Source organism: Budorcas taxicolor, chromosome 2, assembly GCF_023091745.1.
Source record: "Budorcas taxicolor isolate Tak-1 chromosome 2, Takin1.1, whole genome shotgun sequence".
Lineage (NCBI taxonomy): Eukaryota > Metazoa > Chordata > Mammalia > Artiodactyla > Bovidae > Budorcas > Budorcas taxicolor.
The window spans coordinates 7,526,101-7,544,420 of NC_068911.1; the positions used below are offsets into that span (position 1 = coordinate 7,526,101).

Sequence of the window (18,320 nt, forward strand, 5' to 3'; positions counted from 1 at the left end):
ATATCCACTCTCAGGTCCAGATAAAGAAACTCTAGACCAATCATCTCCTTGTACAGCTGTGAGAAAGGTCCAGAGTAAAAGGAATGACTTGTTATCAGTCTGGCCAGAGGGTATCTGCTATTCCGGTCCTTATCTGCTCCTTATTGGGCCTTATCAGTACTTGTGAGAATGCCACACTCTACAAACTACTTGCAACTCCTTTCCTCCTTTGCCAGATGGGGCAGTCCAAAGGCAGTGGACAGGTGACAGCCTGGGGTCCAGGAACTGATGTGATCCTGGGTGTTGCCTCAGCCACCCCTTGCTGGGTCAATTGCCTCATGACACCTTCAGCCCCAGAACAGTTCACAAGTTTATTTACGCATGAATTTATACAGACTGCAAACACTCGGGGACGCCTCCACCCGTTTAACGGCCCGGAACCTAGACTCAGAAGGTTAAGAGGGGTCCAGCCTCAGAGGCCAGAGATGAGTTCTCAGGAGGCCGGTTGTTGGCCACAGAGGATCCGGAGAACCAGAGGAAAGAGGCGTAGCCAGAGCGGAGCTCCCATTGGGAAGGCGGGGCCTGAGGCCAGAGCTGGGTGTGGCTTCCGGGCAGGGGGCGGAGCCAGAGCGTGGCTGGCCCTGAACTTGATAACCTGGAGCAGGGGCCCGCGCCCGCAGCCCAGGTATTCCAGGGACCCCTCTCCACTGCGGGCAGTGGGAAGGGAATGGGTCCACAGGCCCGGCTGCCTATACGTAAGCGTTCTTCCCGTACTTGCCAAAGCTGCTGTCTCCCTCTTCATCCGAGGCTGCGGCGGGCAGGCGGGCAGCGAGGCTGGCGGCCGGTATCACGGGGGCTTTGTAGGGAAGCTGGACGCTGGCCGGGGAGAGAACCCGGTCAGAAGGATGTGCGGCCCTTGCCCCGCACTCCGCCCCCGCGGCGCGCCCTCCCTTACCCGGCGGCGGGGTCCCGGTCCCGGGAGCAGCAGCAGCTGGAGAAGAGGCAGATGCCGCCCAGGATGGCGAGCAGGCAGGCGCTCCAGCCCAGGTAGAGGGCAGGGCCCAGCTCGTACCTGGGGACGAGGACGGTGAGCAGGCGGCGCTAGTTCAGGAGTCGCACTGAGACCCACCCACTGTCCCCCACACTCACTTGGTTCCGGCGTACAAGGGGTCGAAGAAGTCCCTGGTGATGTTGAAGGCGTACCAGGAGACGGCCACCATCCCGCAGATACCTGGGGGAGGAACCGGAGAACCCAGCTAGGCCTGGCGGAGGAAGGGGCAGCCCAGAGAAAGGATATGGGCATCAAATGCAAGAGCAAGCTTCATCGGATCCCTTTCATTTCCTCTCGCCAGCTCCTCACTTCTGTTTCCTACGTCAAGCTACGGCAGGCTGCTCCATCCAGCACCCAGGACACACTGCAGCCCACCTTTCTTGTCTAGCCTCCACTCTGCTCCTCAGCCCCTCTTCCCTCTGTTTATCCCACACCTGCCCTGTCCCTCCTACCTCTAGTGCCTGGACCACAGTTTCTGCAGTAGGAATCTGCTCACCAGCTCCTGCTGCTGCTGCTGCTAAGTCGCTTCAGTCGTGTCTGACTCTTAGCGACCCCATGGACTGCAGCCTACCAGGCTCCTCCATCCATGGGATTTTCCGGGCAAGAGTACTGGAGTGGGGTGCCATTGCCTTCTCCGTCACCAGCTCCTACCCATCCTCAAAAGCCCAAGCAGTCTTCCCTGATCAGCCCTGCCTGTGCTGACACCAATTTCCTAGGCCTTATGGCTCAGTGCATGAAGGCCTGAAGCCAGCCAGGCTCCTGGACTACTGGTCCAGCCTGGCCGCCCCCTGGGGCTGTCTTCCAGTATGCCACCTGGCTTCTCTGAGCCTGTGTCCACATCTGGAGAACAGGACAAGACCTGCTCTATCTCACAGGCGTGTTGTGAGGGGATGTGCACAGACATGTCTTGCAAATTGAAAAGGGATGGCAAGTCTTGTGGTACTGTTATTGTGCACAGTGTGTGTGTATGTGTGTGCGTGCGTGCACGTCCTAGCTCTGATCTTCCCAGCCAGACTGTAAGCACTGGAGGGCAGGAACTCTCACCTTTGGATTCGCTCCCACACCTCGCTCATGCCTGGCGCCTACTGCAGGCTCAAGAAACATTGCTAATGGACTGATTTGTAACCAAGGGATTTGGTGAGTATGGGTGAGGGTGGGGTGAGCAGGGAGAGGGGGCAGGTGTCAATGCAAAGGGGAAGGTGAGGCAACCCTGGGGTCTGGGTTGTCCATCCCACCCCCACTGCAGTACCACCCCCTCCCACTGCAGCGCGGGGTCCACCCATGACTTCCCCCGATTACCAGCCAGGATGTGTAGGGCTCCTGCGGTGGCCGCCAGCTTGGTTTTCCTGGAGAGCTCCAGGCCCCCAATGTTCGTGCAGCGCAGCCCCACCATGCCTAGGAAGAGGCCCAGGAAGCCCAGGAGGATGGCGGTGATCATGAGCGCCCGGCAGGCCTGGATGTACCCTGGGGAAGCGGGGCGCAGCCATGGGTCCCAGAGCCGGCCCTTTCCCCTCAGCCTGCTCTCCAGCCTGTGACAGAGTCAGTCCCTACAAGCCCTCAAGTCCTCTGCTTCCTCTTTGGGCCCCATCCCATCTGAGGGGTCAGCCTGAGGGGTCACACCCCCTCCTTCCCAGGAGCTCACCTCCGCACCCCTCGACCCTCCAGGTGCACTTCGCCTCTGCCTCCATTACAAGGCTTCTGCTCAGCGCCACTTAGACACTTTGGCTAATAATGCTTTGTCCTGGGGGTGATACTCCTTTTGCAGGATTTTTTTTTAATTTTTTGCCACACTACTTGGCATGCAGGATCTTTGTTCCCTGACCAGGGATCAAACCTGGTGACCCCCTGCAGTGGAAGCAGGGAACCTCAACCATTGGACCACCAGGGAAGTCCCTGCATTGTAGGGTGTTTAGCAGCATCCTTGGCCTCTGCCCACGAGACGTCAGTAGCAGTCCCCCCAGACAGGACAATCAAAATCTCTAGACATTGTCAAAAAGCTACCACTAGTTGAGAACCGCTATGCTCTGCTGGGTGTTACAGACACTACACTCTGTGAGCACCCCTCCCATCGCTCACATCTGGGAGGTCCCATTTAGCGCTCTGCACAGTGCCTGACATCGTGAACCCAGCCTCTTCCCGGAGTGACCGATAGGGGGCAGCAGTGGCAGCTTCTAATCTGGAAGGTGGGATACCTGGGCCTAGGACTGGTGCGAGGCAAGCCTAGCTCATATGCTCCTTCCTCAGAGCCGAAGGAAACGGCTGCTCCCTTTCTGGGCCCCCTTCCTCCTCCTAGGTCTTCGACAGTTGCCAAGCACTCCCAAGGACCTTGCACCCCTTCCCTGGGTGGGGCAGTGCCACCCGTGTTGAAGGGGAAAGGCTGGGCCCCTGCCAGGAAGATGTGAAGTGGCTCAGCGTTGGGGGGCAGGGAGGAGGGGCAAAGTTCCCTGTGAGCACTTTCTCCTTTCCGGTCACTTCCTCTGGAGTTCCCCCAGCCTCTCCCCCTACTTATCCATCCACCCCCCAACCCATCCCCACCTGGGCAGACCAGCTCCGGATCCCCAGGGAGCTCTTGTAGATAAGGAGACGTTATTGAAGGGCCCATAAGCAGCTGCGTGGCTGCGGTGTGAGTGACAGGACCCCCCCAGGACCAGAACTAGCCTGGGAACGGAGTATCGGCTGGCTCTGAATTCCAGCCCCCCAACCACCTGGGTGGCTCAGGGCAGGTCAGCATGCAGTTTTCCTGCTTCTGAGATGAGGTTACTAATGCTGCCAATGGCGGGGCTGTAAACAGCACTGAAATGGTGCACGCGAAGCACTGATGATGCCTGGAGCCTCAGCCTATCCCTGGACAGCTGCGTGCTCTCTGCCCTCCCCGCTCGGCTCGCTCGCCCTTGCATCTCCATCTTTCATTGTCTTCTGTGCGCAGTCATGAGAGCAGCAGTCCCAGTGGGGCCCCTCCTCACACCACGCTGCTGAGTGGCTGCAGCCAATGTCCCTCCTGCCCACCCACGATTCTGGCCGTCCGATCCTGGTGTCTGACCCAGATTGTACTCAGCTTTCATAGAAGTTCTTTTTTTTTTGGGGGGGGGGGGGGTCCTGGATGGGATGAGAGCATGAAGCCCCTGCAGCTGCCTCAGGAGACCCTGGGAATAGTAGGGGCAGGGGAGACCCACCCAGACTCCCTAGCGGCTCATAGCATCTCTGATACTCGGGGAGGCAGTTGCCTGGCATGCTGGCCTCAGCTCCTTCCCCTGCCACCTGGCCCCTGCAGCTGGGGACCCTGGAAGGGCATGATGGCTCCAGCAGCCCCCAGTGAGGGCACGGGAGCTGCAGCGCACTGGCGAGGGCCGGGCCGACTGAAGGACTCCGCGGGTGGGGGAGTGATGCGTACTGCTCACAGTATGAGCTCCAGGCACCAGGGAGGGCCTTTTGGGGCCAAAAGAGCTGTAGGCTCCAGCCCACCAACAACCCCAAACACATATGCACACACATCCCTGACTACAGTGCATACTGAGATGTGCAAGAGGACTCCATTTAAAACAGCCTTCTAGAGCTCGCCATGGCAGTGAGACCAATGCCCCAGTGGAAGCCTGGTGCAGTTATTGAGACTTCTAAGTATCTCAACACCCAGGAATCCAAGGTGGGGTTTCCTCTTCACCCCACAAGCCCCAGCACTCTCACCCCAAAACTAAAGTGCTGGATTTGATTGAGCGAACGTAGACGCCAACCTAGTGTTAACATTTTCTGCACATTTCATCTCACATAATCCTCACGACCACCCAGTGAACCAGTGCTATTCTGACCTGAGTTTTAACAGATGGGTCAAATGAAGCTCATCTTATCAGGAGGCATGGAGCAGGTCCACGGCAGGTGTCAGGGCTGGCACTCTAGCCCCGGTGCCTGCACTTGCAGCCACAAAGACAGAGGGTCATGCTAGAGCAGGGGGCCACGTGTGGCGCGGCCTCTGCTGGAGTTCCAGACAGAGATACCCCCAGCACTCCTGGCTACAGGAAGCAGGTCTCCTCACTGCATCTGGCTTCCCTGGGCCGTATGGCGCCCAAGGTCCAACCACAGGCAGCGCCCACCCTCCCTGGGGTCTCTCCAGCCTCCCGCCTCCCTCTGCTCCCTTCGGCTCTCCCCAGCCCGTACCGGAGAGGGCCAGCATGGACGGGAACTCCCAGCAGTTGTGGACGCCCATGGAGTCGGTGGCACAGCTGTACCAGAGGTTCTCGAAGATGGTGTTGGTAGTGATGACATTCCCATGCACGGTGGACACTCGCCAGCTGCTGTGCGCCAGGGTCACCCCCAGCATCAGCAGCCCCACGGCTGTGAGGAAGAAGCCGAAGATCTCCATAGCCACCGGCATGGTGGGACACAGGCCCCGAGGGGAGCCCGGGGCCCCAGAGAGGGGAGGGGCTGGGCCCCGGGGGAACCTGAGGGGGCTTTGGCCAAGGAGGGTGGTTCAGGCAGGCTAGGGAAAGAGAGGGAGGCAGGCTGCAGCCTCGGCCTCTTCCGTGGCCCAGGTCCGTCTCCGGTTTGTCTCCTGCCCTCTCCCCCGGTCTCTTCGCTTCCCCGCAGGTCCGTCAGAGGAATGAGCCAAGCGCGCACAGCAGCTGTTGACGAGGAGATGGAGGGAATAAACGAAACGGGCCAAAAGTCCACCCCCTCCCCCCTGGCCTCTGGGCTGCCCTGGGCTCCCCGCCCCTCGAGGGTGGGGGGAGAGGACTTACCGGGGAGTGACTAACGGACGCGCCGCCAAGAAGGGGCTCCCATGGGAGGCACTGGGAGCCAAGGGGAAGCGCTGGCTTCTGACTCAGCTTTCATCGGGGCAAGGAAAGAGGAAGCGGCTGAGGCAAGAGACCGAGGATGAACACAGAGGGGCCCCCTGCACCTTTCGGTGGGGAAGGATCAAGGCAGCTGAGCCACCCTCTCTGAATGCTGGTGAGAACAGTTCAAGAAACTCAAGAGACCTCAGGGTTGAGTCTCCAAGGAAGAGTAAGGTTGAATGAGGGAATGGGAAATCTGGGGGAACCCATGGCTTTGGAAACCAACCAACCGGGATTCAAACCAGGTCCTATCCTTTACCAACTCGCCACGGGCATGAAGTAGGAGCCCCTTGAGCTTGTTTCTGCTTCCATGAACTGAACTATTCCTCCTCACTTCGTAGGTTATGTTGAGAACTGTGACCGCATATCAAAGCTCCTTGCAAGTATGAACTGCTCAGTACCAGGTGAATGCCCTGGGTGTCCAAGGCCCAGGTTGAGGCCACCAGGGGTTGTTCTCCTCCAAACTTCCAACTTCCTGAACTTGAATTTCTCCCCTTGTTGGGTTGATCTTTGACTCTCGGCAAAAAGCTTGATCTTGCTGCCAAAGGGGCCTTAAGTGGGATAAATCACAAGCCCAGGACGTGATCCTCTGATAATCTAAGCAGCTCAGAGTTATCAGAACCGTCACCGGCTCTACTAATTATGACAGATTAGAAACCTCTGGGTCCCCACCCCAAGCCAACGCTGAGCACCTGTCCTGGCAGAGACGGTCTCGTTTCCCACCCTGAGGCCACAGCCCGGACAGCTCCGGTTCTCTTCTGGCGAGCATGCCTGGGGCTCAGTTCCAAGGGGCTCATTCTACACCCAGGCAGTCACACGGGACATCACTGTGCTGAGGTGTAATCCCCATCCTCTTCCCTGTGCCAGGCTCCTCCATGCTGCCCGCAGGTGCCTCCTCCCCTGTCCCCCCAGCGGAGATAAGGAATGAGAGGTATGAAGTGAAGCAAGACAGGCCCAGGCTGAGCCTGGCACGGGCTAACGGGTGTGAGGCCAAGTGGGCTGGGTGGAGACTGGGTTCCAACCTTCTTTCTGCAACTGGGATGTCCTGGGTTCCTGACCTCTTCTGTGACCTCTGCCAAGTCCATGCCAAATGCCCATTTCCTCCCCCCCTGCCCCGCCCCCGGTGGCCCCCCTCCCTTAAGGAGAGGGACAGGGAGGAGGAAGGGGAGGACGCAGGACAAAGGGAGGGAAGGGCGGAGGTTTTGGAGGAAGCTGAGTGGGGGCCTCCCTGGTGTGGAAAACTCCACGCTGAGAGGCAGCTGAGTGGGTCAGAGGAGACATCAGTCTTGCCTGTCCCTTTCAGCTCTGCCCTTCCCGCCTCTGGTCAGTTTTTTGTCAGGAGTCTAAGGCCATGCAAAGGCCACATCCCTATGCTGCCTGCCACTGCTCAAGGACATGGCTAGTGGTGGGGGAAGGAAGGAAGGGTGTGGGGTCTGGGCAGCTTGGTGGACAAAGGAGAACCCCACAGCAGCCTCCGGGGTAGGAGGAGGAGGGCGCAGAGCAGGAAGGGTACACGTGTGACCCCGTAAGCTTAGCCATATATTCCATTTTCTTATCTCCTGGGCCCAACCAAACCCACCCCTTTCTCAACATGGACACCAGAGGTTCCCAAGCCCAAGTCCAGGTTTATTTACACTCATCTCCAAGCACATGATTTGGGGATAGGTGACAGGTCTCAGGGGAGAGGAGGGTGACGTCCACAGAGGACAGGGATGCAGTGCAGGAGAAGAAAGGGATGGCCGGGGGGGTGGGCCTCTCTTCCAGTGTCCTCCACGGGCTCCCACGTGTCCCTGCACAGACGCAGGGATGCCGTCTCCTTCAGGATTTGGACTTGGACACAGCAAGTCCGATGAGTCCAGCCAGTCCCGCTACGCCCAGGGCCATGCCTCCAACGATGGCCATGCCCACTAATCCATCTGGGGAGAGGAAAAGGGAGACTGTCACGAGGCCAAACCTAGTCCCTGTGGCGACCTGGGCTACCACCTCACGGCCTGCTGCTCCTTGGCAGAAGACATGCCTCTCTCCCTGGAGTCCTGGTGTGAGGGGCCCTGAGGGCCAGGGAAAGAAGAGGGTTTGAGGAGGAACTGCCTGGAGGGCATCATCTGAAGGGAGACCAGAGGGCCCAGGCATGGGCGACAGAAGAGGAGTTAAGAGAGTGGAGAGGGGCCCAGGGATGCTGGGGGCCAAGGAAACATGAGGGCAGGGAGTGGAGGGAGGCAGAGGGGCAGAGAGGACGGCCTTCACCTTTCTTCATGGCCTTGTCAATGAGCCGTTCCAGTTCTTTGGCCTGGTTGTTCTGCGGCTCTGTCTGCAGCAGCCCTCGCACATACTTCAGGGCCTTTTCATATTCCTGCACTCAGGGAAAACAACACACACCCCCTCAGAATTCCATCCCTCCGCCTGCCCATCAGAGGGGCCTTCTCTCCGCTGGCCCTGGGGCTCCTCCCTCTCCCTGCACCCCCTCCCTTGCTCCAGCCCCACCCAGAGGAGTAGAGTCCACAAACCACCCCGACTGTGTGGGGGTGATAAGCTGAAGGAGATAACAGCCCAAGGCTTGGGGCTGCACCCCAGTGCTGACATCACTTTGCTCGCCACGCCCTCGGCACCCGGATCCCCCGCCCCTCGCCTCCCTTTAGTGTCCTGGCCTGCCTTCACCTTGCACCTCTGTACCCAACGCCACCCCCTGCCTGCTGGCCTCTTTGGCCTGGGCTCTACCCTGGAGGAGAGAGATGAGTGGGTGCTTGACCACCCAGGCAGGGTGGAGGGGGACAAGGAAGAGCTCTGCTTTACCTTGAGCCTGTAGTTCCCCACGGCCAGGTAGAAGACATAATCCCGCTGCTCCTCTTTGCTCCCTTTGGGCAGCAGCTCTGGGGAGTCGGGAGGAAGGAAAAAGGTGAAAACCCCTTCTCTTCTTTCTTAGTGCCTGTGTCCCAGACAGCCCGTTCACTCCCTAAATTCACTGTCTTGAGCCTCCACTTCAGCTCCAGTCACTCCAGGCTTCCTACCCAGAGCCATGGGGCAGCATGAACCCCAGCCAACAATGAGGTGTACGCAGCCCCCATATCAACACTCCAGTCAACTCTGGTTCATCCAAGTGAACTAAAAGCAAATCAGAGCAGTGGACAAGCCAGAGGCATCTCTACTCCAGTTGCTTGCTGCCCAGAGTAGTGTTCAAAATAAGTTTTCACTCCTTCTCTTTTTAAAAAAACAGCTCCAAACTTGCCTTCAACTACCCTTCCCTGAAAGATCCCATCTAACTTTCTAAGTTCAGTGACTTCCCATAAGGTTACGTGTTCAGCTGTACTCTGTGTACTAGAATTTGTTGCTAAGTGGGCAGGTGTTTATACAGCTTCCCAAGCGTCTGTCAACTAGAATGGCAATGTTTAGAGACCACTTCTGCAGCTGTGTCCTATTTCTTAGGAACTGGAGGCTGAGATGATTTGCATTCAGGAAGATTCTTACTTTTATGGATTTACAATAGGTATCTTTGGCTAGTACAGTGATTGTTTATACACCATTACTTGACCAAGAGAAAAGGGGTACAGAGAAATTTAAAGGTCAAGTATTGTGGCCTCTGACAAATGCTGACCTATCCAAAGTTAACAGGAAACAGTATTCTGATTAAAAAAAACACCATCTGCTCACAGGTTTTGAGGACGGTCTTCTGGACTTTTACGTGACTCGCCCCAAAGGTTTTCAACAATAGCTGCTAAATAACCAATAAGGTGAGGTGTGGGGGCAAAGACAACATGACTGGGACACATGAAGACAGGAGCTTCTGTTCCCAATTCAGCCATTAATTGACCAGCTGTCTGACCTGAGACCAGTCCCTTTCCTTCTGTCTACATGACCAGATCACCAAAGTCCCTCGGGGACTGACATGCTATGACTGTCTGGCAAAACACCAATGAGGTAGCAAGTAGCCAAAAGCACACTGGGAGAAGTCAGACTAAGTGCAGCCCTTTCCTGCAGTGAGTTTACTGGAAGATAACTGAACGCTGAGATCCCATGTTGAAAGGATCCCCACACTGGAGATGGAGGGAGCAAACCAGGCCAATGGTGGCAGAGAACGACGATGGCAAGTTGGGAAGGGGCGAGTTGGGGAGTCAGCCTAGCACCTCACCCTCCAGCAGAGCAAGGCCTTTACGGATGTCGTCGTTGTATTTGCTTCGCACCAGGCACCAGGCATATTCAAACTGCGTGCTCTTGGACACCGAGCCTGCTGCCTTCTCAGACTTAAATTTCCTTTCAAATTTCTGCCACAGGAGAGGAGAGGAGTCATTTAGAAGTGAAGGGGGCAAGCTGAACTCTAGCAGGACCTGGGCGTCCCTGTTACCCATCTTCTCCCTTGCCACAACCCCCGTTCGGGTCTTGGGGTACCCGACCATGGGGTACCCCAGGTCCTGCAATCTTCATCTCTGGGACCCAGGCATTCTGCTTCTTAGTGCCGGGTCGTCTCCTTTGTCTCCTTGGACCTCCCCTCTCTGCTTCCCTCCCCCTAGTGGTGCCGAGTGGAGATGCCACCTGGTGGCGGCCCCAGGCACCGCTCCCCGAGCAGCTGACCCCGGGAGGCTGGCCTGAACAGTAAACAGGCTGTCAGAATAGCTCAACAACAGTCCAGCCCACGCGGCCCCTCGTCGGAGACTGCTTCTCTCAGCCCCACCCTGCCTAGTCTGGACCCTATCTTATCTGAAGGAAAAAACCGTAATAAACCTGCCTACTTCCTATTAGAGCTACGAAGATTGAGACATCCCCTACAAGGGACTTAGCGCTGTGCCGGATTGAGTACTATGTGAAACTTTACGGTGGTCGCTGTGCTCCCCCGCCACTGAAGGAGCACTTAAAATCAAGTGCCCGCATCCTGACCTCGAGCTTCTGAGAGAACCTAGCACCTGTCAGACTCCAGGCCCCGAGTCTGAGGCGTGGTGGCACAGGCAACTACAACTCCCACTAGGCTCTGGGGCAAAGTGGACCCTCTGGGCAAGAGCCGAACGCTGCTGGGGCTGCCGGGAGCCGTAGTTCGGCTTCTCTAGGCAAAACTGATGCTGGGAGGAGAGTTTGGCCCCTACCCGACTCTCCTCAGGGCCCGCCCCTCCGAATCTTCCTTTTCCCTCCCTCGGAGCCGGGCCTCACCAGCAGGTCCTCCACAGACACCACCTCGTTCAGCACGGCCTCCATGGCCGCCGGCCCCGCAGTCCTCACAACTCGGACGCTACACTGCCACTTTCTCCATGGCCCACTGACAGGAGCGGAGAGTCACTTCCGGTCTCCGGCGGAAGCGGGACCGCCCTCCCCTACGCAGAGCCAATCGCTTCCCGTAGCTGCCGCCGAACCCGCCTCCGCCTACCGCCGCCGCCGCGCGCAGATGGGCTCACTGATGCGCATGCTGCAACTGGTCCCTCTCCCTCACCAGAGCCTGCAGGCCGCGCACGGCGCCTGGCCAGTCCTAAAGCTGGTCTTCCTGGGTACCCTGCAAGTGCCTCCGTCTACAGAAGCTCCCTCAGTGAAGTACGAGACGGTGTCTTGATGGTTAGCCCCCAGACTGAAAACAGCGTAAAGAGAAGGTGGGGATCTGGGCATGGATCCCGTAATTTTAAGATCTAGTCTAACCCTCTCTCTTCCTCCCTCCCCCCTGCCCCAACTCCCTGCTCCCAGATATCTAGGGCCCTAGGGGCTACGTGACTTTTTAGTGTCTGCAAGAAAATCATAACTAGTACCAGGGTTTCCAGGGCCCGGGCGGACTTAAAATGAAAGAGCAAAGAAAACTAGATCTGTCAACCGTAAACCAGAGACTGGAATACATACTAATGGGGGATGCTATTAATGGGAATTTAAAGAAAAGCTGTTGCCTCTGCTTGCACAGAAGGTCCAATATTTTAAATATTATTTAATAAAGCATCCTCTGGGTGTACTCAAGGGGGAAAGGCCATTCATGTGGGGTCATGGGCATTAAGGAGCTTGGAAGTGAGAAGCAACAAAACATGGAAAGGGGAAATGCTGCATGCTGCTCTGGCATCTGTGTTCTGTGCAGTGAAGCGTAGGTCATGAGGGTAGCTCAGTCGTGTCTGACTCTTTGCAACCCCATGGACTGTAGCCTACCATGCTCCTCCGTCCGTGGGATTCTCCAGGCAAGAATACTAGAGTGGGTTGCCATTTCCTCCTCCAGGAGATCTTCCCAACCCAGGGATCGAATCCAGGTCTCCTGCATTGCAGGCAGATGCTTTACCATCTGAGCCACCAGGGAAGCTAAGTGACTTTCAAATTCTCTTTACCTTGACCCACAGTACTCCAGCACACCTGTGAATGTAAGTTCCCCGAGGGCAGAAACTGTATCTTGTGTATCTGTCCATCTCTAGCTCTGAGCACAAGGAAAATGAAATGTTCAAGAAATATTTCTTGAATTGTCAGGAAATAATAGTAATGACCACAGTGCAAATGCAGAGGGTTAGCATCCAAACAAACACCCTTCACATTTGCAAAGCCCCTTGAATCTTTTTTTCCTCATAGCCTTGTGAGTTAAAGTAGGGAGTTATTCTTTTCTATTTGGCTTGGACAGTTGATATGAGCTCAGTAAACTTTAAGAGAAACCTCAATTTAGGGAACTGGCTCCATAATAGTCAAGGAGAAAAATTTACGTTCCTTCAAAGATGTACTGGGTGCCTAAGTTTGGCTGGGCATTGGGGTGAGCAGAGAGGGTAAGAAGGTGTACATAATATGAAGCAGATGAGTGAAAACAGGGCTGAACATTAAGGGCAAGTAGAACTTACCTTCCTTTGAAGGCAGGGAATTTAAGAAAGGCAAAAGTCCACTATTTCTATCAGGATGTTACTTTCCTCAGGTGGCCTGCTACCCCTCATCCGTGTTTGCATCTGTTGTAGCTCTTGGCACAGGCCTGGCGCATGGCAAAAACTCCATCAGGGTTTGTTAAATGTAATTTGTGGGGGGAAAAAGAATGTGTTACATGGCTTGATTCTGTGCCAATGAAGAGATCTTAAGTTTGTTCCTTGGGTCCAGTAAGCACAGCCATCCACCCTGGATTATAGGGATAAGAAGTAGTGCCTGTTCATTTTACTTCCAAATTACGTCTCTCCGTCTTTTTCAAAAACATCTGCTTTATTGACTATGCCAAAGCCTTGGACTATGTGGATCACAACAAACCGTGGAAAATTCTTAAAAGAGACAGGAATACCAGGAATACCACCTGACCTGCCTCCTGTAGGTCAAGAAGCAACAGTTAGAACTGGACATGGAACAACAGACTGGTTCCAAATCAGGAAAGGAGTACATCAAGGCTGTATAATGTCACTCTGCTTATTTAACTTACAGGCAGAGTACATCATGCGAAATGCCGGGCTGGATAAAGCACAAGCTGGAATCAAGATTGCTGGGAGAAATATCAGTAACCTCAGATATGCAGAAAGCATATCTCCCCTTATGGCAGAAAGCAAAAAACTAAAGAGCCTCCTAATCAAAGTGAAAGAGGAGAGTGAAAAAGTTGGCTTAAAACTCAACATTCAGAAAATGAAGATCATGGCATCCAGTCCCATCACTTCATGGCAAATAGGTGGGGAAACAGTGAGAGACTTTATTTTTGAGGGGCTCCAAAATCACTGTGGATGGTGACTGCAGCCATGAAATTAAAAGATGTTTGCTTCTTGAAAGAAAAGCTATAACCAACCTAGACAGCATATTAAAAAGCAGAGACATTACCAACAAAGGTCCATCTAGTCAAAGCTATGGTTTTTCCAGTAGTCATGTATGGATGTGAGAGTTAAGACTATAAAGAAAGCTGAGCGCTGAAGAATTGGTGTTTTTGAACTGCGGTGTTGGAGAAAACTCTTGAGATTTTCCTGGACTGCAAAGAAATCCAACCAGTCAGTCCTAAAGGAAAACAGTCCTGAATATTCATTGGAAGGACTGATGCTGAAGCTGAAGCTCCAGTACTCTGGCCACCTGATGCAAAGAACTGACTCATTGGAAAAGACCCTGATGCTGGGAAAGATTGAAAGCAGGAGGAGAAGGGGATGAAAGAGGATGAGATGGTTGGATGGCATCACTGATTCGATGGACAGGAGTTTGAGTAAGCTCTGGGAGTTGGTGATGGACAGGGAAGCCTGGCATGCTGCAGTCCATGGGGTCACAAAGAGTGGGACATGACTAACCTACAGAACTGATCTTTTTCAATAGCATCCAAATGCAAACTATTGTCACTTTGGAGTAGGCAGAGAGACCTTATAAAAATACAGTTCTCAGTTTATCTGAAACCCTTTAATAGCTTCTCACTGCTGTTAGAACAAAGGCCAAAACCTTGCAGCAAAGCCCAGAAGGTTCTCTCTAGTCTGGTCTGGCTCCTGCTCTGCATCATCTCTCCTTCACTGCCTCTCCCTGTCTGTACACTAACCCCACAGGCCTCCTTCCAGTTCTGCAACCCCTAGTGGCCACAGGCCCTCTGTACATGCAGTCCTTGCTATCTAGAACATCTCCCCTCCGCCGTGAAATGCCCCCCGCTTTGCTTATATGACTCATTCATTCATCTATGATTTAGTTCACTCAACAGATACTTATTGAACACCTGTTACGTGCCAGGCACTGTTTAAGTATTTGGGATCAGCACTGACTAAAGTTCCTGTTCTCAGAGAACTTGCATTTTAGTGGGGGAAACAGAAAAAATAATCAAACAAGTAAATAACTAGAATCACAATAATGGCAGGGTGCTGTGAAAACAAGAAAAGCAGGGGAAAGGGACTGTGAGAGAAGAGGATGCTGGTGGAGGAGAGCTCAAAGAAGCCCACCGTGGAGAAGTGACACCTGGACAGAGAACTGAAGTAGCCGTGCAGGTGAATGGGGAGAACACTCCAGGGAGACGAAACGGCAAGAGCCAAAGCCTTAAGGAAGGAACACATAAGAGTGGTTTAGAAAATGAGGGCAGAGAGGTAGCCAGGGGCAGATCGTGGGGGTCCTTGTAGACTATGGTAAGGAAACTGGACTTAATGTGACAAGTGATGGGAAGGCATTGGAGGGTTTTGGGCAGCAGAGTGAAATGATCTAGCATAGAGCAATCCCTCCGGTGGCTACTGGGGTGGCCCAGGCAAGAGAGAGTGGTGACCTGGTCTATAGCGGTAGCAGTGGAGGTGAAGGCATTCAGGACATGTGGTCAGAAGGTATGGTCAGCAAGAACTGCTGATGGACTGGATGTGAGAGAGGAGGGTAGGATGACACATAGGTTTGTGCCCTGACTGACCTGGTGAATTGCTACTGACGTCAGTTCTAAGCTCTAAGACTCCTTCTTAGGGAAGGCCTTCCCTGGCATCCAGATTAGGAGGGCTCCTGTTGAGAGGCTGAGCACTACCCATCCTGCATTTTCAGAATATAAGACTGAAAACCGCTCATTCTTCTCTTAGTTAGCCCTGTGTTTTTGTGAACCACACGAGTGTTGGTTTGGGTATGGTGATAACATCTTCCAGGAGCCAAAGACTATTCTGCTATTGTCTCTTTTCTTCTCCACATAAAGGAAGGCTCACATGTGACCTGTGGTCCAAAATGACACCAGGAAGGTAAGAGTTCTGTTTGATCTATGAGGAAACTGAGACTCAAAAAGCTTAATTCATCTCCCCAAGGTCACAGAGCTAGAAGTGGAGGAGCTGGGATTTAAACCTGAGTCCTGCTTCAGCATCAGAGACGAGGAGTCAGTTAAAGAATAAACAGACAGACAGGATATGACGACTTTGTAAGTATGCTCCAGTTTTTATCTTTAAAAAATTTAAGTGTAAATTTGTCATTTTTTTGGTTTTTGTTTCGCACGGTAGAGGACTTCCCTTAAGCAGCAGATGAATGAGGAAGGAACAATTCAGATTAATTCAAAATGAAAACAGGCAAAGCAACAGCAATAACCTCCCTCCCCTTTTTTTAGTAAAATATAGTAAAATTAAAAACAAAACCCCCCGAACCACCAACAGTGTCCCTGAGATTGTTGTATAACTGACTTCTGTCTCTTGGCAAGTGGCCTGTGTTTTTAGTTCACAGTATGTGTTACTTTATGTTTCCCCTCATGAGAAACGCTGGGCTGGAAGAAGCACAAGCTGGATTCAAGACTGCCGAGAAATATCAATAACCTCAGATATGCAGATGATACCACCCTTATGGCAGAAAGTGAAGAGGAACTAGAAAGCCTCTTGATGAAAGTGAAAGAGGAGAGTAAAAAAGTTGGCTTAAAGCTCAACATTCAGAAAACAAACATCATGGCATCTGGTCCCATCACTTCATGGGAAATAGATGGGGAAACAGTGTCAGACTTTATTTTGGGGGCCTCCAAAATCACTGCAGATGGTGATTGCAACCATGAAATTAAAAGATGCTTACTCCTTGGAAGGAAAGTTGTGACGAACCTAGATAGTATATTCAAAAGCAGAGACATTACTTTGCCAACAAAGGTCCATCTAGTCAAGGCTATGGTTTTTCCAGTGGTCATGTATGGATGTGAGAGTTGGACTGTGAAGAAAGCTGAGCACTGAAGAATTGATGCTTTTGAACTGTGGTGTTGGAGAAGACTCTTGAGAGTCCCTTGGACTGCAAGGAGATCCAACCAGTCCATCCTAAAGGAGACCAGTCCTGGGTGTTCATTGGAAGGACTGATGCTGAAGCTGAAACTCCAGTACTTTGGCCACCTCATGCGAAGAGTTGACTCATTGGAAAAGACCCTGATGTTGGGAGGGATTGGGGGCAGGAGGAGAAGCGGACGAAAGAAGATGAGGATGAGATGGCTGGATGGCATCACTGATTTGATGGACATGAGTTTGGGTAAACTCCGGGAGTTGGTGATGGACAGGGAGGCCTGGTGTGCTGCGATTCATGAGGTTGAAGAGTCGGACATGACTGAACGACTAGACTGAACTGAACTGATGTATTACTTGCTAATTATACACTTGTGTGATTTGCTGATGAATGCCACCCTCCTGTATTAGACTGGAAGCTACAGGAGGGCAGGGTCTGTCTGCTTTGCTCATCTTATGTCCATAGAGCTCAGAGCCTCTACCAGTAGATACTCAATTTGTACTAATTATTGTTGCATAAATGGTTATTGCAGTTGCTATGATTAACTTTTTGGAAAAGAAACCAGCCAATATATAGTAAGAGCTATATTATTTGACTAGTAATCTACTTCTGTGGGGGAAAAAGTATTCAACAAAAGCCAAAAAGAAGAGAAAAGCAAGGAAAGAAAAGGCATGAAGATATTCATTCCTGCATATCTCTGAAGGTAAACAAACAACTAAACCACCAAGGAATGGTTTTATTAAATGATGTTACATCAATATTATGTTACATCAATATAATAATAAACAGCCTTAAAGTCAGTCATCTGGATTGTAGGCTGATAATATTCAAAACAAAACAAAAAAGTATGACCTTCTCAAATTCAGTCCTGTGAGTGGGCAGAAAGGAAACTGACAGTTTTTGCTGGTGAAACCAAAACCTAGAACTGGTACTTGGTGGCAATGGCCCTCCTTTGACGACACCAGAAATTGGAGCCTGTTTTGGACTTCTGCCTTACAGCATCTTGTCAGGTCAGCCCAGGAGAAGTTCTCAGCAAACACCCACCAAACAGAATTCCACTATTATTTTTAAAAAGTTAACAGGAGATCAAACCAGTCAATCCTAAAGGAAATCAACCCTGAATATTCCCTGGAAAGACTGATGCTCAACCTCCAATACTTTGACCACCTGATGCGAAGAGCCGACTCACTGGAAAAGAGCCCGTTGCTGGGAATGATGGAGGGCAGGAGGGGAAGGGGTGACAGAGGATGAGATGATTAGATGGCATCACCGAATCAATGGACATGAGTTTGAGCAAACTCCGGGAGATAGTGAAAGACAGGAAAGTCTGGAGTGCTGCAGTCCACGGGGTCGCCAAGAGTCACACATGACTTAACGACCGAACAACAACAATTTATTATTTGGCTGTGCCCAGTCTTAGTTATGGTATGCAGGATCTAGTTCCCTGACCATGGATTGAACATGGGCCCCCTGGGTGGGCGCGCGGAGTTTTAGTCACTGGACCACCAGGGAAGTCCCAAGCGTTCCACTATTTGTGTTCTAATCTTCAGTGATCAGTCTCCTCTACTTCCCACTTTCATCTACTGTTTAATTAGACAGGAAGTCCTGTCAACTCCCAACTGATTCATTCATCCATCCAACAAAACATTTCTTAAGGGTCTGCTGTGTTCCAGGCACCCTTCTAAGCGCTGGGTAAGAGAAATGAACTAAACAGACGTAAATCCTTCTCCCATGGAAGTCATAAATCCTTCTCCCATGGAAGTTAATCTTAGGGGAAGAGAAAAGACAGCTAACGAATAAATAACATAACTTCAGGCCACCGCCGCCTCCGTTCTGTCGTCATACTCTTTAACAGCCTTCACCTGTTTTCCTCTTTCAACCCAGCCTGGCTGCCAGCTGCATTTTAAAGTGCA

The 18,320-nt window shown here is 52.8% G+C and overlaps 2 protein-coding genes and 1 long non-coding RNA gene across 3 annotated transcripts; 1 reads left to right on the forward strand and 2 right to left on the reverse strand.

The window, feature by feature from the left end:
- Positions 1-405: 405 nt before the first annotated feature.
- On the reverse strand, positions 406-5,571 carry CLDN15 (claudin 15). The gene is made up of 5 exons (XM_052635825.1): positions 5,180-5,571; positions 2,330-2,494; positions 1,129-1,210; positions 935-1,051; positions 406-855 (listed from the first exon to the last, which is right to left on the reverse strand). The coding sequence occupies exons 1-5, from the start codon at positions 5,394-5,396 to the stop codon at positions 729-731; spliced, it is 708 nt and encodes a 235-aa protein (XP_052491785.1). The 5' UTR covers positions 5,397-5,571; the 3' UTR covers positions 406-728.
- A 1,890-nt stretch (positions 5,572-7,461) lies between these two features.
- On the reverse strand, positions 7,462-11,136 carry FIS1 (fission, mitochondrial 1). Its single transcript, XM_052662445.1, has 5 exons — positions 10,990-11,136; positions 9,980-10,112; positions 8,647-8,723; positions 8,101-8,206; positions 7,462-7,772 (listed from the first exon to the last, which is right to left on the reverse strand). Exons 1-5 carry the CDS (start codon positions 11,032-11,034, stop codon positions 7,675-7,677), a joined length of 459 nt encoding a protein of 152 aa, XP_052518405.1. The 5' UTR covers positions 11,035-11,136; the 3' UTR covers positions 7,462-7,674.
- A 160-nt stretch (positions 11,137-11,296) lies between these two features.
- LOC128059828 (uncharacterized) lies at positions 11,297-16,011 on the forward strand. The gene is made up of 3 exons (XR_008200646.1): positions 11,297-11,420; positions 15,474-15,583; positions 15,910-16,011. It is a non-coding gene; the product is annotated as an uncharacterized LOC128059828 (long non-coding RNA).
- Positions 16,012-18,320: the final 2,309 nt, after the last annotated feature.

Excerpts from the sequence above, each read along its gene's own strand:
- CLDN15 (XM_052635825.1), bottom strand. The coding sequence starts at position 5,396 with ATGCCGGTGGCTATGGAGATCTTCGGCTTCTTCCTCACAGCCGTGGGG. Across the intron at positions 2,495-5,179 it reads GTCCATGCTGGCCCTCTCCG|GGTACATCCAGGCCTGCCGG; the intron begins GTACGGGCTGGG and ends CCGCTTCCCCAG. Across the intron at positions 856-934 it reads GACCGGGACCCCGCCGCCGG|CGTCCAGCTTCCCTACAAAG; the intron begins GTAAGGGAGGGC and ends CTCCCCGGCCAG.
- FIS1 (XM_052662445.1), bottom strand. The coding sequence starts at position 11,034 with ATGGAGGCCGTGCTGAACGAGGTGGTGTCTGTGGAGGACCTGCTG. Across the intron at positions 8,207-8,646 it reads TGGGGAACTACAGGCTCAAG|GAATATGAAAAGGCCCTGAA; the intron begins GTAAAGCAGAGC and ends CCCTGAGTGCAG. Across the intron at positions 7,773-8,100 it reads TGACAAGGCCATGAAGAAAG|ATGGATTAGTGGGCATGGCC; the intron begins GTGAAGGCCGTC and ends TCCTCTCCCCAG.